Below are 20,157 nucleotides of genomic sequence, written 5' to 3'. Positions count from 1 at the left end.
AAAATTAAATATAATATTAAAATTGTTCTAAGATTCAACAAATGACTTAGGATTTAGTTTCTCGTAGAAATAGAAATTGGAAATTTTTACCTATTCAGCTTGCATTGTTAACCACTTGTGTTGTGAACTTGTAAGAAAAAAAAAAACATATTTTTTTACCACTGAATCATATTTTGTTATTTATACAACTAGATTTTTTTTGGGGGGGGGGGTCTTTTCATAAGTTTTATTTATTTTACATTTTCGGACTAAACTAGATTTTTGGTTGGGGGGGGGGGCTTTTCATAAGTTTTAATTTTTTTTAACATTTTCGGACTAAATTTAATTTTTCACCTTATATAAAATAAAAATGTTATATGAATACTAAAATTATATATATATATATATATATAACAAAATAATTTTTTAATATAAAAAACGTGCTTTTTATATCGTGATAAATTTTTTTAATACATATAATATAATTGTATGTAAATGAAAAGTTGGATTTTTAATGAAAAGATTTATAAAATGAGACACTAAATAAAAATAACAAATCTCACAAATAATTGAAATTATAAATTCATAGATTACTAAACTGTTATTTTCTCTAATTTTAGATAAGCTAAATTCTAAAAACCTAAAGAAAAAGTTAAAATAGTATAAACTATTTTTATTAAGTTGCTCAATCATATATGTCCTTTGAATATAAAATATAATTATTTTTGTTGAGACATAATATATAATTAAATTCATATGTAAAATTATTTTCCTAACAGTGCATCAAAACAATTCTTTATTTAAAACCATATGTTTTGGGTTTTTCCTTAATTTATTAATAAGAATGTAAAGAAAGATAAATTAAAAATAAAAAGAATAAATGGATAAGAAAAGGGCCTTCTGTAGTGGGGAGTCTAGAAGCAGTGAAGCTTCTATTTTCTAATCCTATCCATCAATACTAATATATCAAGTATCAACCATCACAACTGTTTAGTTAGTTTCAAAAGAATGGAAGTGGCGATGTCACTGAACGCGCTCGTACGGCTTCCTCCGTCGAGTTCAGCTTCAAGGCTCAACCTCCACGACGAAGCTTCAGCTTCACCAATTAGGCACTCTCTTTTTACTTCCCGAAATACCCCCAAGCCTCCTCAACGACGCAGCGCATTCTTCGTTGTTGAAGCCAAGGGTAAAAAGGGAATGATGGCTCGCCAGTATCAGCGAACCCCTCCTCCTCCCTTGCCCAAGCTCGAGGACGATGGAAACCCCAAATTCGTTATCTTCATTCGCATGGCTGACGTAATTCATTTTATTTTATTTCTTTAATTAACTAATACTCTTTTCCATTTCTTCAATTAAATAACTTATGTGTCATTATTTTTAGCTGTACATATGGTACCCTCTCAGCATAGTAACGGGTGGCACCACTGCCAAAATCATGGTTGCAGCAAAGGATAATTTTCTTGGCAAGTATATATACAAAGATACACTTGATAGAAATCTTGCAGCAGTTATTTACAAAGTAAGTCATTTTTTCCTTTTATTTATTTATTTATTTATTTATTATTATAAAATTTGGCGGTGTAAATATTATTAGATATTCAAAATTTGCGATAAAAAAAATAAATTAGACAAAAGTTAAACACCAAGTTATAGGCACCATAGAATTCACCTTTACATATTTGATGTTAATAGAAGTTTCATTATGCTTCTGTTATTCTGGCATGGCAGGTTTGATTGATTATTTTGCTGTGGAGCATTTTTCTATGTGCAACTTGAGTTAGTTGAGTTAGTTAGACGTTAATTCAAGTGTGTTAGTTACATAACCTAGCAATTAGTTAGTTGGTTTGTTATAAAACTGTATAGGCATGAAGGCTTCTCCCTCGTGCATGGTGCTGAGTTATAGGATCTTAACTAACCTAAGTAAAGCAGAATAATGTATTTTGAAGTGGATTGTTATGACATTCTGAACCCTCAACTCTTGACTTCTTAATGAATCTTTTTCCAAGTTTGACTTGCGGTTCCGCCCTCTAAAGCGTGATTGTGAGCTGAGATTTTAGCAGGGGGGAGAAAGAGAAGGGTTCAACAAGTAACTATATGAGTCTGTTTTACACTTATGACCCTTTTTTGCCCCTTCGAAACCTCAATTCATTGTGTCTGGTAGTAAAATGAACTCACAACTACTCTTAAAACCCCTTCAGTTTCCTCTATGCTTAATTGCAATATGCTTTCTTCATTGCTGATTGCATGTTTGAATTTAAATAGGATGAGAAGGAGATACAGAAAACTGCATTCAAGCAGCATGCTGTGCTGCGGGACGCCACTGATTTCAGATACGGCTACAAACTTGTTGTAATGTCCTTATACTTTGTTTATATGCCTCAATATTTTAAGGCCATCTTTAAATATTTCTAGTGTTGGAAGTGAACATCTTACAATCTTTGAAAGGAAGAGTCCTGCTTGTTTATCTAACTTATCAATGTGCTGAATTTGCAGGAGAATAACAATATAAGAGCTGCACTTTCTACGTCGGATGTTGTTGAGGTGAACATTCACAAGATTTTCTTTACTACTACTACTACTACTGTTATTGATGTTATCATTCTTAATGTTTCTTGAACAGAGTACTTTGGTATTTTCATCAAAATTTTCAATCTTCCTGCATTAGATTAGATAGCACATGTTCTTAAAGATGGAAAGTGAGGATCCTAGTTGTTTGTATTGATGGATTTGCAAAAAATCGGAAACATCATTAACACTCAAAGATTTAGGTTTAAGCAAGTAGATCAATGATTGCCAGAGAGTATATTACAAACTGTATGTGTCATGATTATTAAATCACTTTCCCCCAAAATTTTAAATTGTCAAATGGAAGCACATGAATAGACTTATTCTAACATGTTTTCTTGCATAAGAGCCTTTTTTGGAGATGAAACGTGTTGAAATGATTTTAGTATTTTACATTGAACCATATAGCCATATACTTCCTACTTTTAATATTTTTAGAACTTAATGTTCCAAAAAAATTAACTAACAAAATCTGTTGATGATTTTCCTCTAACATGTATTGTGGTTTGCATGTCCATTTTGAAGCTTCCAACACCGGATAAGCTAAAAACCGTACTTGATAAAGTGAAAGACTTCTTTGGAGATGCAAAGGAGTCCTTTGGAAAGATAACGGCCTTGGGCTCTACTGAAACTGAGGAGTCTGAGGGAGGTACAAAAGAAAAGTCCAAGTGAGTTTCCATGTATATATATATATATATATATATTATTTTCTTTGCTACAAGTATAATTTACCCAAAGGGGAAATAGAGTATATTTTATACCATGCTCAATGAAGGGGATCCTTGGAGCAACGACTGAGTTGTCTCCGTGTGACTTCAAGATCACGGGTTCAAACCGTGGAATCGGCCACTGATATAATTATCGGCTCAGGCTGCTTATATTACTCCCTTTGGATGTGGCCTTTCTCTGGACCTTGCATTAACGCTGGTCGCAGGATGTTTGTGCACCGGCTGTCCTTTTATATGACCCTCAATATTCATGTATTTTATATAATGTGATGCTTACCTCCTGAGTCTCGTGTCAAGGAGCTCAGCGTAATTTACCATTTTTCTGTTTCTCTGCTACATATTGTCTTTGGATGCCCACATTTGGTGTGGTATCTCTGATTATGGCTGGTAATTCTCAAAGTTTGTGTTGTTCTATACCATTCTGTGCCAATGCCAGGGTTAAAGGATGAATCTGTTGCTGGGATCGATTTGCTTCGATAGTTACGAAGCAGCCGATGACTGTATGAGCTCCGAAATATTCGTGGTATTTGTGGGATTGGTTAATGGAAAAGGTGCCATGCACAACAATGCTGCTCATGGTTTTGTTCTTATATATCTGTAGACATAACATGACTTTTATATTTCTTGAGAGTGAAACACCACTTTTATGTTGCTGATCACAAATGCAATGGCATCACTATCAGTTCAAGAGATTCCTAGAACTGTTGTACAAATTACTTGTTGTAATATCCATACATTTATTTCACACAAATTCATTAACTTCATTTGGAGTTGCAAGTTATCAAGCTATTAAGAGTATCTTAGTGATAAATTTGGGCAGAATGTGAGAATTTAGGTTTAAAAACTAATGAAATGAAAAAAAAGGAAGATGTATAACTTACATTCAGAAGTCCTAATAATAGTTCTAATATTAATCCTTTAGATGCCAATGATTTGTAATTATTTTGTTGTCTTGTCAGTGAAATACACTAAGCAGGCATAGAATGGCAAATTTTTGAAATTACAAAAATTGAAAATAATAATTTTTATTTAAATAAAGAACGTTGTTGCGAAGATTTTTTTTAAACAAACAAAATAAATTATTTACTAAGATATACAAACTTGAGAATATTTATGTTTTTATTTTATTACACACTTTGTTTATAGTAGGAACATGTTTTGTTTACAGTTTACACTGGTTTGATACTTATCTCGTTTATAGATGAGATTTGTAAAAGGTGGATTTTATGGTGTCTATATATAATTATCTAATTTATTAAAAAAAAATCAAAGTTAATATTTAAATTAAAAAATATAAAAGTAAATAATTTTTTAATATTTAAAACTTACCATAAAAGGCAAGTTTAACAAATATGACACCAAAGAATTTGCCTTTTTCTAAAAACACCAAAGAATTTGCTTTTTTCTAAAAAAAATAATTATCCATATCAGTCGCTAAAAATTTTAAAAATAAATATTTTAGTCTCTAAAAAAAATACTGATCAATCTTTAATGTTTTATTCCAGTAAACAAATCAGTTTTCAATCTATTTTCCAGTGAAATAATTACTCAAATCAGTTCTCAAGGATTTTAAAAACTAATATTTTAGTTCCAAAAAAATTAATACACAAATCAATCTCTAACGTTTTTTTTTGTTAGATATAACAGTTTCTCCGTTTATTTTACTTTTACTATATGTCAACCTTTATTATTATTAGCTTAGCTTTGTGCATTTGAATGACGATATAGCATATTGATACAATTTTTTTGTTAGAAACAAGTAAAGTGAATAATGATGTTTGCCAACGAGCTATACCTCAAATGACATAGTCTTCTCATACTCACTTCGACATTGCGGGTTCGAATTTTCCTATCTTTGGTAAAAAAAAAAAAAGCTGAATAATAATGCTTTAAAATCAAAATTAAAACATTTTTTTAATATAAGCATGTTTTTTAAAATAGGACATTGTCGAATTCTTGTTGACGATTTAACATTATGCATATGGAATTAAGTTGCAATTTGACACATTTTTTTTGTTAACATAATTTTTGCACACATTATAAATCAAAGAAAAATAATATGTATATGCCACATGGATGCGTATTTTAAAATAGGACATTGTCGAATTTTTGTTGACAATTTAACATTATGTATATAGAATTAAGTTGCAAATTTGACACACTTTTTTTTTTTGTTAACATGGTTTTCCACATATTATAAATCAAATAAAAATAATATGTATGTGCCATATGGATGCGTATGTTAAGTTTGTCTAAATATGAAGTAAAAAATTAGTTAGCTTTTTGAGTTAATTGATAATTTGGTGATCAAGTTAAGAAGAATAACTTTGATTATACTTAATTCCCAGCTATCACACCAAGCTAAGTTATATTAAATACAAAAAGATCAAATAATTTCAACCTTGAATTTCTTATAGAATAATCTCTAATAACTTTATTGATTATTATTATTATTATTATTATTATTATTATTATTATTATTATTATTATTATTATTATTATTATTATTATTATTGATAAGTGACAATAAAGATATATACTTTTTATATTTTTTATGCAAAAACTTTTTTATATTATAAATACATACATAAGAATCTAACGAATAAATGTATTATTATTTTTGTCTAAAAATGTAAAAAAATTATGGTACAGAATTATTGTGCAAATAATAATAATAATAATTTTATTTTATTTTTTTATGTGGTGTAATTGATACTAATGATAAATGCGCATTCAGCGATAATAATTGTATGAGTATATCTACTTTTAATCTTACATAGTGCGTACACATGTATATAATCAATGTTTGGACCATTTAATGAAAGACATATTTCGCTCGGAGTTAGAGAACACTCAACATAACAAAATGAAACTTACAAACAACAAGACATGAAACTAAATAAACAATAATAATATGCTTTTAATTTAAGAGAATATGAAACTTAGTACATCTCTTTTTGTTGAATTTGAAATGGTGTATGTAGTGAGAATGATTCAATAACACTTATTTTTGAAAAAAAACTATATTAGAAATAAAATAGGTTTATTTTGTGACTAATCAAATAGGTTTAACTTAACTTTAAAAGTTAATTTTATTATAATATTTACTAATATTTTTTCTAATAAATACTTAAAGAATTTAACGAGTCATAACAGAAAATAAATAAAAAACTATTATGTCTGATGGAAAAAAATATTAAGAATTGATCTATATATTAATTTTTTTTAAGAACATGATGGAGAAAGACAAGTGCAAGAAGTTTAGAAGTCTCAGTGTTCAAAAATTCAAAGAACAAAAAGTCAAGAAGCTGAATCAAAATTGCGGGAGAATTCAACTTCTTGACACGCCGGAAAATGAGGAAGGACAACCCCAAGGGAGGACAGAGGACGTGTTAAAGATGCTACAAGAATATCAAAAGCGATTTTTAACTCCTTTCAACTTAGAAGGGAGAGGTCACTCTCCTCGAAAAGTTGGGACCCAAAAAGGCAACTCGATCATCATGACCCTGTAGTGATAAGCAAGACACCCTTTTCTTCTAAGGTCTTGCGAGTTTGTCTGGCAAAAAATTTTGATAAGCTCACTGACATGAAGTACGATGGAACAACTGATCCAAGAAACACCTTGCGACATCCAAAACTAAAATAAATTTGGAAGGTATGGAGGATGCAATTTGATGCAAGGCTTTTCCAGTTATTTTATCTGGTTTGGTAATGCAATGGTTTAACTCTTTGGGGAGCAGATCCTCTCCAGTGGAGAAAAATTGGATGGTGTCAATTATTTAATCTAACTCTTCATTATTCTCTCTCATATTTATTTTTTGTCCCACTTATAAAATTAATGGCAAGATATCACACTTTATTCCCTCAAGTAAGGGTCCATTTCCAACTCTTTGTCCTCGGAATCTTTAAGTCAGTTTTTATAGTGAGAATTTTTAGTGAGAATCCAATATAATTTTTGTCTTTTCATATTGAGCCCAATTTAGCTTGATAGATAAAATGTAGAAAAAACATACTCTGATTGAATTTAGATTGGATTTGGGCTTGGACTATGTCTCTAGTAAAGTCCAACTATGGGAAAGGAATAATTGCACTCCCACTCCATCCTTTCCCAAAAGAGTAAATACCCATAGTCATTTATGAGATTTGCGCAAATACTCAATGTAATTCTCAATATCTTGATTTTTGTATTTTAGTCCTTCAGATAGAGCTCCGAGCACTCAAAGTGGTCCCTGTGCATATTTATGATGATGAGTCATCACCGGAGCACTGACGTGGCCTCTGTTTGCCACACTGGATGGGTCCAACGGCTATCTGAGCTGGCCAATTTCCAATTTGTACCCACGTTGGTCCCTCCCTTTATATCTAACCCTAAATTCCCAAATTTTCGTAAACTTCATCTCTTCTTCTTCTTCATCGCTTTCTTCATCGCATGCTCCAGCTTCTTGCTGATATCAGAGTCTTGCAAGATGTCAATAATTTTCAAAATATAGAACAACATCGCTAGTCTGTCCATTGTGATAAGGGGTCAAATGGCTGATTCCAACGGTTGTGTATTAATCGAAATCACTCCGTTAGGCCATGCACTCTGCTCTTGCAGGCATATTGGCACCCAACCTAATCAATGGTTTCCTGGAACAAGTGAAACAAAAATTGATACATCAAGTTGCAGGGTGAAAATTCTACAAAAACAGAAAGAACATACATAAAGAGGTACTATAGAAATAATTATCTCAAGAGACAATCATCATTGATACAGGGAATTATTGCCAAGCTAAAGGTAAAATAATAATAACTCTTTAAGTTCTTTTTAAGAAAATCAAGACCACAATCTACCACACTATCCCACCCACTTACCTAAGATAATTCAAACTACTTTCAATTATTACCATGGAAATCATTAATTCAACAATACTATAGAAAATCCTAGACTTCTAGAATGGCATTAAAAAGTCACAGTTCAAACATAGCATGCATAAATGTATATACAAGCCCATACAACATCTTAGACTTTTTAAGAGACAGCAACAACCATGCACCCTTTCTTTAGTCTTTGTGGGAACTAAAAACTAGTTGAGGAAATTCATAGTGCCATCTACTTTGTATGGATGCAGAAGTTACAAATTAAAACAAGCCGCAAATTTTCTATCTAAATTTAGAAGCTCTTTAGCAGCATATGTGGTTAAATCCACATTCCGGTGGGCTCTGCAAGCATAAAGTAGAGTCCTCCATGCTACAACATTCGGCTCACAATTCATCTCCTGAATTAGCTTAACCATGTCATCAAGCTTCCCAGCTCTTCGAAGAAGATCAAGCATGCAACTATACTGCTCTGTTTAAGGATCTATCCCATAAACATTCTTCATAAACCGAAAGTAATTTCAGCCTTCATTTACCAACCCTGCATGACTACATGCAAATAGAACCCTAAGCATTGTTATATAGTTTGGTTTTGGACACATAACTTTCATGGAGTCAAACAAATCGAGAGCTTCTAAGCAGATATCAAAGTCTTCCATGAAACAACATTTCGTTGGGGCATTTCGTCGAACAGCTTGTGTGCCTCTTTCATAAACGAATTTAACCTCCATATTCTTTGTTTTTAACATCTATATACGAGTCTGGCAGCACCCAAAGAACACCAGGCAATCCTACAAGAGGAACAATCATAAATTAGACCAAGAAGATCAAAAAATATTTTACCAAATAACGACACAAGGCCACAAAGACAACTGCACGAATTGTAAAACATTACCTTTGAATTTCTCAGATGTTGCTTCATCAACAGTGCACTGAAATCCTGTGTAGGTGGTGGTGCTAAAGGCATAAATGTTCTTCTTTGCCTCTTCCATGCTGACAATACACAAAGCAAAAGTATCAGAAGCAAAATACTAGAAGAACAAAGTTTCTCCCATATCACACACACAATACACCACTACTAATGTACCATAATCCACAAGGCACAAGTAGTGATTATGCACAGGTGAGCATGGTCGAGCCTGAGCTTGAAGATCTGGGCATTCTTCTAGTCGAAATCGAGTTTGTCCTTAATCTTGGGACGCTTTCTGAGGTCGAGAGCAGGGTCTTTGGGGGCGCTAGGGTGGCGAATGGCAGCACGAAGGCCGTTGGAGGTGGAGGGTTGGGCATCGGGGTGGATGTAGGTTTGGAGAATGTAAAGGAAGAGAATTGGGAGAATGAAGAATGCGAGGAAGAGGGAGAGCGAAGCGTGCAGGAACGGGACTTTCTACAATAACACCAACTACGATGGACCAATGTGGGTATAAATTGAAAATAAGCCAGCTTAGCTCCAGTCAGGCAAAACGACGCCACGTAAGTGTTCCGGTGATGACTCATCACCAAAAATATGCTTAGGGATCATTATGAGTATTTGAAGCTCTATCTGGAGGACTACAATGAAAAAATCAGACTCTTGAGGATTATATTAAGTATTTGCGTGAATATCAGAAACGACTATGGGTATTTACTCCTTCCCAGAAGCTTTAAAGTCCAACTCTTAGAAAGGAGGTAATTGCTCTCTTACTCCATCCCTTTCCAGAAGCCATCAACCACCCACCTCCTCTTTCAATCTATTTATTTTATTTTTATTTCAATTTTAATATTTTTTTTATTCAATTTAAATTCTTATCTTCTTGTTATCCTTTTTTCTTATCAAAATGAGAGAAAGTAAAACATATTTGAAAAAGAAAGTTGAAATATGTAAGAAGTTGTGTTGAAAATTTGAAGAAAAATAGCAAAATTGAAGGTAGAGAAAATGGAGAAGAAATGCATGTGAAGTAGGTTATGGAAGAGAATAAATTTAAATGATCATCTGAATTTGGGGCATTATTTTATACTAGTCCTAAGGCTCATGAAATAAGTTAAACAAACGGTTTTTAAACTCAGAAAGATCGTTATATTAATATGGAATCTTTAGTATTGAAATATAATCCCAAAAATTTAGAAAAATGTACAAATTGTAGGAATTAAAATCATATCAAATTATTTAAATGACCATCAAGGTAAATTAAAAGGACATGAAACTGTTATATGAAGATAATACTATAAATAACAGAAAATAAAAGGGAGGTACATAATCTCATATACTCGTTATCTCTTTATTCTGATTTATACAGTTAATATATATTATTAATGTAAATAATATGATCTGCAAAAAAAAAAGAAACATTATTATCGGTGGCTGAACTGCAGTAAAATTATATTATTAATCAATTAGAAATATTTATTAATTATTACTGATAGTTTAAATGTTTGTAACTATAATTTATTTTCTTTAATTTAATTTTGGTAAATCTTATTACCAATGAATAAGATGTTGCTAATACAAATTTATTTTATCAATGATTTTGAACTATCAGTAATATTTATGAAAATTACTTATGAGATTTTTTTACGTTGACTGTCGTTAAAAGTAATTTTTAACACTTTAATCATGGATAAATGATACGATATTGTATTAAAAAATATAAAAATTATATAAAAATTAAAGAGAATAGAATAGAGATTTTTTAGGATCAAGAAAGGAATTAGAATTTTCAATTACATTATGCGTATCGACACTATTATCTCATAGTCTTATTTATGACATAATTTTTTAATTGAGTTACAGGCTTAATACTAATTCTAACGTTACTCTTCTCTTTAAAAACAACCTTACCCTTAAGGTTATCAAAAAAAAATATAAATCCTAAATAAAATTGTAAATACAAATTACAATGAATAAAAAAATTAATTAATCCTAAACTAATATTTTTAATATTATTACCTCATATTTTATTTATAACATAATTCTTTAATTGAATTATAAATTTAATACTAATCTTAACAAGTCACCAAAAAAAAAATACTAATCTTAACAATAAAGCCATCGTTAATAACAGATATTCTTGTAGTAGCGAATCTTTTTAAAGAGCTAATAATAGCCTATATTCATTTATATAATTTAAAAAATTGCAATGCAAGTACACACGTAATGATTTTTTCTTTTCTTTTCTTAATTGGTGATATATATCGAGTCTCAATTCATAATAAGAAACTTTACTTGCCTATAAAAAATTAAAAACAAGTCAAGTCCAATACTGTACTCAACAATGATGTCGTCCCTTTTGGTTTCCTATGATTCTAAAGTTTAATAAAGCTTACAAGAAATTTACAAGTGGGGAAAAGCCGAAAAGGACATCAATATATATCAACTTGTATATGAGATGTCAAAATCTTGGTGTGATTTTCGATCAATTTCGGAATTGAATAATGATAGGATAACTTGTATTTTATTCATTTTTATTTGTGATTTATTATCTTGTTAATAATATAAGTTTCAGAACATAGTATTATGGAATAGAGTGTAATTATATTTTGTTTTATAATAAAATAAAAGACGGGAAAGAAAATACCAATAAATTGTGTTATTTTTATTTAGTTTACATGCAATTTACACTTCAAAACTTTTATGGTAATTTAGGTGGATACTACCAGGAAACTGAGTAAAAATGCTTTTGAATGAAGTACTGTGATGACCAACCAATGAAAATATGATATATAACTTTTTTTTAGTTAAATTTGATTTTTTGGTGAACGAAAAATGGTTAAATTAAGAATCTAGGATTGAGTAAATCAATTGAATCAACTGATTTTTTATTAAGGGTGTTTTTGTTATTAACTGTTTTATTTTATTTCTAAAAAATTGGTTGATTTAGCTTGTTTAGTCATTCTCAATTCAATTTTTTTTGTTAAAAAAATTAACTTAAATTTGACCAACAATAAATTAAAGAAAACTACTTCAATAAAGATACTAAAAATATTTTTTTAAAAGATATTTACATGTATCATGATATTATTGGATATATTTATTAAACTGATTAATAATTTATTTTTTAATAAACCAGAACAAAATCGGTTTATTATAGCAATAATAATAAATCCAATTGTCCGCACCATAATTATTAGATCCAATTTGATCTGATCGATTTATACAATCTAAATCGAATCATGTCTAAATTTTTTGATAAAAAGACAAATATATCCTTGATTTTTGTTTTAGAAAAAACAAAAAAATCATGATCCAATAGGTTATGTAAATTAGTCGGTTCGACCGGATCGAATATTAATTAAATTTATTGTTATCGTTATAAAAAAAATCAATTTTATTCTAATTTGTTAAAAAATTTAAAAATAATTGATTCATTAATACATCCAATAATAATAAAATACATAAATATTTAAAAAAAAAACGTTTTATGCCTCTTTATAGAAGCATCCTCCTAAATTAAAACCACATCTTACATATCATTTTTCATTGCTTAGTCATAACATTTCGTCCAAAATTATTTTGCCTTCACTTCATTAGAGAACACTACAGTAATTTAACACATTGAGGTTGTCAAATGGTGCAAAGGAATTTAAAAAAAATATTTTAAAGACAATAAAAATCATCTAAATCAATTTAAAATTATTTTATTTTATATTTATTAATTATTACAATAATAAATTAAATAAATAATATTAAATATAATAAATATATAATTATAAATATTACATGACTGGAATTATAAATATTAAATTAAATTAAATTAAATAATTTTAGAATATTTTCTTCTTAGCATTACCGATAAATTAGAATATATTTTTCTAGTTTTTCTTTAAAAAATTATTTTTATTAAGAAGCGGTTTAATTTGCAAATAAAACATCAATAATGGGTGGATGATTTTGAAGAGGTTGGAAGGACATTGATGGAATTTTTTTTCTTTTTGGTATTATTTAAGAATTTCAAAGTGTCAAAATGCACTAGTCACCAAAAAAAAAAAGTGTCAAAATGCACATTTTACATGTTCAAAATATAAATTGAATACAAAACAAAATTAAGTGAGGTTATTTACATTTTTCACTAATAAAAAAGTGATAAAATAAAATTCAATTTAAAAATTTATGGTAACCCACTTCATCTATAAATACACATACACAAACACAAATCAATAAAGCACACATAAAATCAAAGCTTGTTCAACAACTTGAACTAAAAAAAAAAAAAGAAGATCATGAAGAAACTAGAAGTGGAAGTAACCTCCAAAGAAATTATCAAACCTTCTTCTCCAACTCCAAACCACCTTCGATGTTACCAACTCTCTTTTCTTGATCAAATCTCTCCCATGGTCTACAACCCCACCGTTCTCTTCTACTCTCTCGACCAAATCACCCAATTCAACTTCAATGCGACCACCACCACCATCTCCAACCACCTCAAGAAATCTCTCTCCCTTGCCCTAACCCATTTCTACCCTCTTGCAGGGCGGCTCGACGGTGGCAAAGGTTTCGTCAACTGTGCCGACGACGGCGTACCTTACATAGAAACAACAGTGAAGAATTGCAAGCTTGCTGAAGTTACTCATAATCCAATTCCTGGTATTAGAGATATTATATAGTTAGTATCTAGCTATTAGATATTTTTAAATTAGCAGTCAACTTGACGTGAAATTGATAGTTATTAAATGATTTGACTAATTTGACTAAATTTTTATCTAATAATTTTCAACTATCAATTTTACGTAAAATAACTACATGTAAATTTTCACGATTCAAATTTATTACTAATTGGTTTCTTTTTGGACTAAAATGAAGTTACTATCTACGTAATTTGATAGTTTGATACTTCGATGCACGCATGTCGCCTTATACATATGTTGGGATATTTAATTAAGTATTACTATGTTAATAAACATAGCAACTTTTAAAATTATTAGACTCGTAAACTATAATCATATGTCTTTACTAAAGCTTCTGAAAATTTTCTTAGTATATGTATTTGTGTAAATTTTTTAGATTGGGTAAACTATATCATGGACTAACTATTCTAACAAAAATAATCTCAAAGATACAAATAATAAATAATTGAATAAGCCTCTAATAATTTAAAAAAGGACAAAAATAATAAAAGAATATTTTTTATAAATGATAAAGTAATTTTGTATATATAGTTAGCAAATAACATATGCATTATCTAAATTTTTTTAGAAATGTTTGCATAATTATTTAGAAATTGTATAGACAAAACGGATCAAATTTGATCTTTATAATTTTTCATTAAAAAAAATCAATCTTTCAATGTGTATTTTACTATTTTTGTATTTTAAATTTCAATGTATATTTTATGTTAGTAGTTTGATTTAGTAGTTAATTTTTTGTATACCTGCAGATATAATTAATGTAATATAAAATTATTTTTATCATATTTTAAAATTTTTTAAAATTTATTTATTGTTTATACCTTTTAAAATGGAGTTCTTTAATACTGAATTTGACCATCCAATTTGATCTTTAAAATTTCAATAGACTTAAATTGGATCTTGAAATTTATAATCGTAAATTACATTAATCTTTTAGCTAATTTCCGTTTATGACGTGTTGATTTGATACATTAATCTGTTGTGATTTAGATTTTTTGTCTAACTTTCATGGAGCTTAGAAACAACTGTTGTTTTCAAAACTACAAAATTTTTAAATTGAATTTATTATTGTCATCTTTGTGAGGAGGATGTTAAAGAGTCAATCAAGCTTCTAAAAGATCTACATAATATGAAATCTAAGTGAAGAATCCAAATGTTAGTAAGTTAACCTGTAAAATTAACACGCCATTTACATAAATCAGAGTTCAAGAGCTAATAAGAGTTACTATTATAAATTTTAGGAGCCGACTTGAGTCAATTATAATTTTAGGGATCAATTTAAATCCGATCTTAAATTTGAAGAATCAAGTTGAATATTAACTCTTTTAAAAAGATATTTTTTCTTATTCTAATCAAATTCCACCTTTAATAATCTCTCAATGTAAAAAGTTTTCTATGTACACTTTGATCATCTGTTACCATATATGAATTTAAACACCAGGAGAACTGAACCATCTGGTTCCATTCAAACTGGACGACATAACCAACATCATATTCGGAGTACAGCTGAACGTTTTCGACTGCGGCGGCATTGCAATCGGCGCGTGTCTTTCCCACCAAATCGCCGACGCCTTATCCTTCTTCAACTTCCTTAATCATTGGGCTTCTATTGCCACCAAAAAACGCAATCCACCAACTCCACAGTTTCTTTCATCAAAGCTTTTCCCACCGATAAACATCTCCGGCTTCGATCCAAGAAGCGGCATAACGACGGAGAACGTGGCGTGCAAGTTATTCTTGTTTGATTCAAGTGTTGTTGAAACCCTAAGGGAAAATTACGCAATGGAAAACAATAATGATGGGGAGAGAAAACCAACTCGTGTTGAGGCTTTATCTGCGTTCATTTGGGGCCGTTATGTGGCGGTTACAACAGAATGTAATGAAGATCCTAAGAAGAAGAAGAAGAGGAGAATGCATGCTGTGGTCCATGCTGTGAATCTAAGGCCCAAGATGGAACCGCCGTTGCCGGAAGATTCGTTTGGAAACTACTACCGAATCACCATGACGATTCCATCTTTGAATGCTCAACAAAAGTGTTATGGACTAGTGAAGCAGGTAATGTGAATTGCACTTATACATTTTGGTGGAAGTGGAGGCGACTTCACATGAAATTGATATTTTGAGGGCGGCTGGTCTCCTAACATTGCTCTTTTATTTTTTATCTCTGTTTTATTAATATTCGATTTGAGATATGTTCATGCTTGATGGACAAAAAAAACTTAACCACCAATCAACTATATATATATATATATAATAAAAAAATAAATTCATATAGAATTTATTAATTTTTATCAATATTTTTAATAATTAGACCAATTTTTTTAATTTAATAATTCAATAACATATTTTTAGTTTATATTTTAAAATATTATTAATTTCTGTCTAAAAAGAATAAATGTTATTGATCTATTATTTTTATATTTTAAATGGTCAAAGACAAACACAATAAGCAAAAATGCAAAATAAAATGTGAGAGAAGTATGGTATAATTTGTGGCTTTTTTTAGCTAGTCAACATCTTCAAATCCCTCATAATAAGTAATTATCAACAATTTATATCCCATTTCAAAAATACCACGTATATATTAAAAATTATTTAGCTATTAAATTAATTGTAATATATTTATGTATAAATATATATATATATATTATTTAGTTTAATTTTAATATATATTTTAAATTTTAACATATACTAATAACTAATTTTATAGTTAAATTTTAATGTGCACCTAACATAATTTTTTTTATTACTAATAATATAAACTTAAATCCTAAAATTATAGCAATTATAACTATATGCTATGGAAAAAAATATGGTAATTCCTCATGGGATATATTCTCTTTGGTTCTATATATATGACTATATGGGACGTAGCTTCTATTTATTTATTAGTAAGATTTATTTTTCAGGTGAGGGATGAAATAAAGAAGATTGACAAGGAATACATTAGAAAACTTCAAGAGGGAAATGAGCATTTGGATTTCCTTAAGGATAGTTCAGAAAGGGTGCTTGTGAAGGGAGAATTCGTTTCATTTAGCTTCACAAGTCTATGTAGGTTTCCTCTCTATGATGCTGATTTTGGTTGGGGAAAACCAACATGGGTAGGTTCACCTGCCTTAACTTTTAAGAATCTTGTTGTGTTTTGTGACACTAAGAATGGCGGTGGCATTGAAGCCTACGTTAGCTTGAAGATGGAAGACATGGAAAAATTTGAAGCAGATAAGGAGTTGCTTGCTTGTGTCAACAAAAATAAGCCATAGAGTAACTACCTGACCCTCTAAGTTAATCTTTGAAAAGTTATAACTATAAATTAAATTTGTCATCCCGTTTATACATGGAATACTCTTATAAAAATGTTTAAAATAACTTTTTTTAAGTTATTGACGTGTTATTCTATAATTGGTTGTTTATTAAAAATTGATTAATGGAATCTGTTTTCAAATCAAATATTTTAAATTTGGTTTGACTCATTCGAATTTGTCCGGTTTATATAAATTGGTCTAGATGTTTTTTTTAAATGTCTGAAAAACAAAAGTTAAAAATATATTTGTCTTTATAAGAAAAAATTTAAATATTATTCGGTTCAAATTGGGTAAGTCGATCAAATTAAATCAGATTTAATAATTATAATATAGATAATTGAGTTTATTATTATTGTTATAATAAACCGATTTTGTTTTGATTTATTAAAAAATATATTATTAACCAATTTAATAAAAATGTCCAATAATATTATAACATATGTAAACATATTTAAAAAAAATATATTTAGTGTCTTTATTAAAATAGTCTCCTCTATATATATATATATATCCTTGGATATTTAAACCAAACATTATTCATTGCTATATTATTATCGAATTAGCCTAGAACATTTACCAAGTTGTTGAAAAAAAATGAGCAAAAGTTACCGCCTCAAATTTCACCACCAATTTGTTTTGTTCGTTATTAAGATTAGTAATTTCATAACTACTTAGTAAAGTACACTAGAACTCTCTACCACCGCCAATACTATATTTTAGTTAATAAAAATTATTATTTTATTTAAAAATTTTGCCTATAGAAAGACAAGCATATTTGTTAGAAGTTTCGTGAATGAAGATGTGTTACCCACCGAAAAGAAAAATTCTTCAAAAAAAAATATAAAAAGTACGAGATGTTTGGTTTAAAAATTATTGAGTAATATTTTTTTTATGCTACCAATTTATCAATAAAATAAGAGTTTCAGAAGATATATTGGATAGCAAAGTGGTTAAAAAAATCTTTCGTATTATGTCAAAAAAATAATGAATAATACTAAAATCCTATAATATTATAATACGAATATTATGACGATTATAGAATTACAAAGAACTATAGAGTATTACACCAATCAAATATTAAAAAAATAAAATAAAAAAATAAAAAATCAGATAAATTTACACAATGTTTTAAAATTAAGTCATACCCGAAAAGGACGATGTCATAATTTCAATTATTAAGATAAAGACAAAAATTCAAAGGACGAAGGGGTGGCAATTATAACTAAAAAAAGGTAATAATTTTTCTCTACCTAATAAAAAAAAAAATTGAGCAAATTTCAAGGCAACCAACTAAAGAAGAGGTTGAGATAACTGTTATAGAAAAAGAAACAATTTTAATTGCTTTTAATGTAGAAGTATGGACACAAAGTAATAAATTGCATATTTAGTATTGAGTTTAAAAATTGGAAATATGATGATGAACTATTATTAATTAAGAAAAGTAGTTAATTTGATTTTTGCTTTCAATTGTTTGTTTAATGATTTTATTTAGTATGCAGATTTTTGTTATTGAACCAAAAATCACATAATTGATAATCCTAATGTAATGAGAATGCATTTAATCCTTGTGTAAAAATAATTCCAAAATTATATGACTGAATTATTTAAATGGACATCAAAACTATTTGAACTTAAGTATCATGTGAATAGTCCAAAATCAATTTTTGTTGAGAGACCAACAAACTTTGGTCCGAAATCAAAAAAAAAACAAAGAAGTATGATCTATTCAGTTACCTACTTACATAGGTTATGGAATTCAAATTTTAATCAAATAAAATTCATGCATTGATAATTGAAACAGAAAATTAAATTGAGTTAATTTTATTAATGGCTCCACACGTTACTCCACTCCTTGGAGAATGTTAGTAACATTTCAATTTCATTTAATTTCACATTTAATGCTTTATTTTTTCTCTCTCTTCTCTCTCTTTGTTGTTTCGGTTGTCACTTCCATCAGAAAAAGAAGATTGAAGAAGTTATCAGAAAAAAGCAGTGAAACTATGAAGAAGCAAAAAGCTAGGTTGATGATGGTTTTTGCAAAAGGATGATCTAAAACATGGCGTGGCTAAGATTTTTGCCACTAAAGACAAGATGTGAAGAAGAAGCTTCAATTTTATAGTTTATTTTGTATTGAATTTAGTGGATTTTATCAACTTTTCTTACACTTATTCATTGAAATAGCATGGTTTTGTGAATCCTTCCTAATTTGTGCTTAAGAATGAAAGCATGCTTCCTAGGCCTTAAAAATGCTAATTTTTAATCTTCTCTTATTACCATTTGATGCTCTGATGTGTTTGTTAAGTGATTCCAGGGTTTATAGGGCATGAATGGTTTAGAGGATGAAAAAGAAGCATGTAAAAGTGGAATGAATAAGAATTAAAGATTTGAGAAGCTGGTTCTGACGCGTACGCGTGGCTGACGCGTACACGTCACCTTGTGCAAAGTTCGACGACGCGTACACGTGGATGACGCGTACGCGTGACAAGCGTCACGTGTCTCATTAAAGAGAAAACGCTGGGGGCGATTTCGGACCTCCTGTTGGCCCAGTTTTGAGCCTATTCTGCAGATTAGAGGTTGTGAGTGAAGGAGGAGAAGGCACACATTAGATTAGTTTGAGATAGATGTAGAATTCTAGAGAGAAAAGCTCTCTCCTCTCTCTAGATTTTAAGATTCTTAGTTTAATTTCTTTTTAGATCTAGTTTTTAATCTTGTTTCAATTTAGTTTTCCTTTACTTTTGTTTATTTTAGTACCTTAGTTTATCCAACTTCTCTTGTTAATTTTTTTATTTTGCCAATTTTAGTTCATGAACTCTTTTGTCAATTTCAATTTTATTTTAATACAATTTTATGTTTTCATGTCTTTTGATGTTTGCCTTAGTTGCTATTATTGATTTCTTGTTTGTGTTAGTTATGACTTTTATTAATTCTTACATTTTATGATGTTTGTCTTTATTACATTCTAGGTGTTTGATGAAATATTTCTTTTAGCAATGAATTAGATTTTTCTATTCTTGGCTTGGGTTGGTAACTTGGGTGACCTTGAATTACTAATGTCCAAGTGATTGATAATTTGTTTTCATTGACACTAGCCTTCACTAAATTAATTAGTGAGTTGGCTAGGATTTATG

At 29.2% G+C, this 20,157-nt stretch overlaps 2 protein-coding genes across 3 annotated transcripts; both read left to right on the top strand.

The window, feature by feature from the left end:
* The first annotated feature begins 690 nt into the window (after window positions 1-690).
* On the top strand, window positions 691-4,042 carry LOC112715072 (protein HHL1, chloroplastic). Its single transcript, XM_025766817.2, has 6 exons — window positions 691-1,275; window positions 1,361-1,498; window positions 2,242-2,328; window positions 2,473-2,520; window positions 3,070-3,212; window positions 3,709-4,042. The coding sequence occupies exons 1-6, from the start codon at window positions 988-990 to the stop codon at window positions 3,719-3,721; spliced, it is 717 nt and encodes a 238-aa protein (XP_025622602.1). The 5' UTR covers window positions 691-987; the 3' UTR covers window positions 3,722-4,042.
* Window positions 4,043-13,248: 9,206 nt separating this feature from the next.
* LOC112715071 (limonoid 21-O-acetyltransferse) lies at window positions 13,249-19,226 on the top strand. 2 transcript variants are annotated; one of them, XM_072204576.1, is made up of 4 exons: window positions 13,249-13,686; window positions 15,169-15,782; window positions 16,637-16,988; window positions 18,987-19,226. In XM_072204576.1, the coding sequence occupies exons 1-3, from the start codon at window positions 13,323-13,325 to the stop codon at window positions 16,985-16,987; spliced, it is 1,329 nt and encodes a 442-aa protein (XP_072060677.1). In that variant the 5' UTR covers window positions 13,249-13,322; the 3' UTR covers window position 16,988; window positions 18,987-19,226. The 2 variants fall into 2 exon arrangements, with proteins under 2 accessions (XP_072060677.1, XP_025622601.1); XM_025766816.2 differs by lacking the exon at window positions 18,987-19,226 and having other exon boundaries at window positions 16,637-17,205.
* The last annotated feature ends 931 nt before the right edge of the window (window positions 19,227-20,157 follow it).

The sequence above is a fragment of the Arachis hypogaea genome, chromosome 10 (genome assembly GCF_003086295.3).
Source record: "Arachis hypogaea cultivar Tifrunner chromosome 10, arahy.Tifrunner.gnm2.J5K5, whole genome shotgun sequence".
NCBI lineage: Eukaryota > Viridiplantae > Streptophyta > Magnoliopsida > Fabales > Fabaceae > Arachis > Arachis hypogaea.
This window is presented reverse-complemented; position numbering and strand designations above follow the sequence as displayed.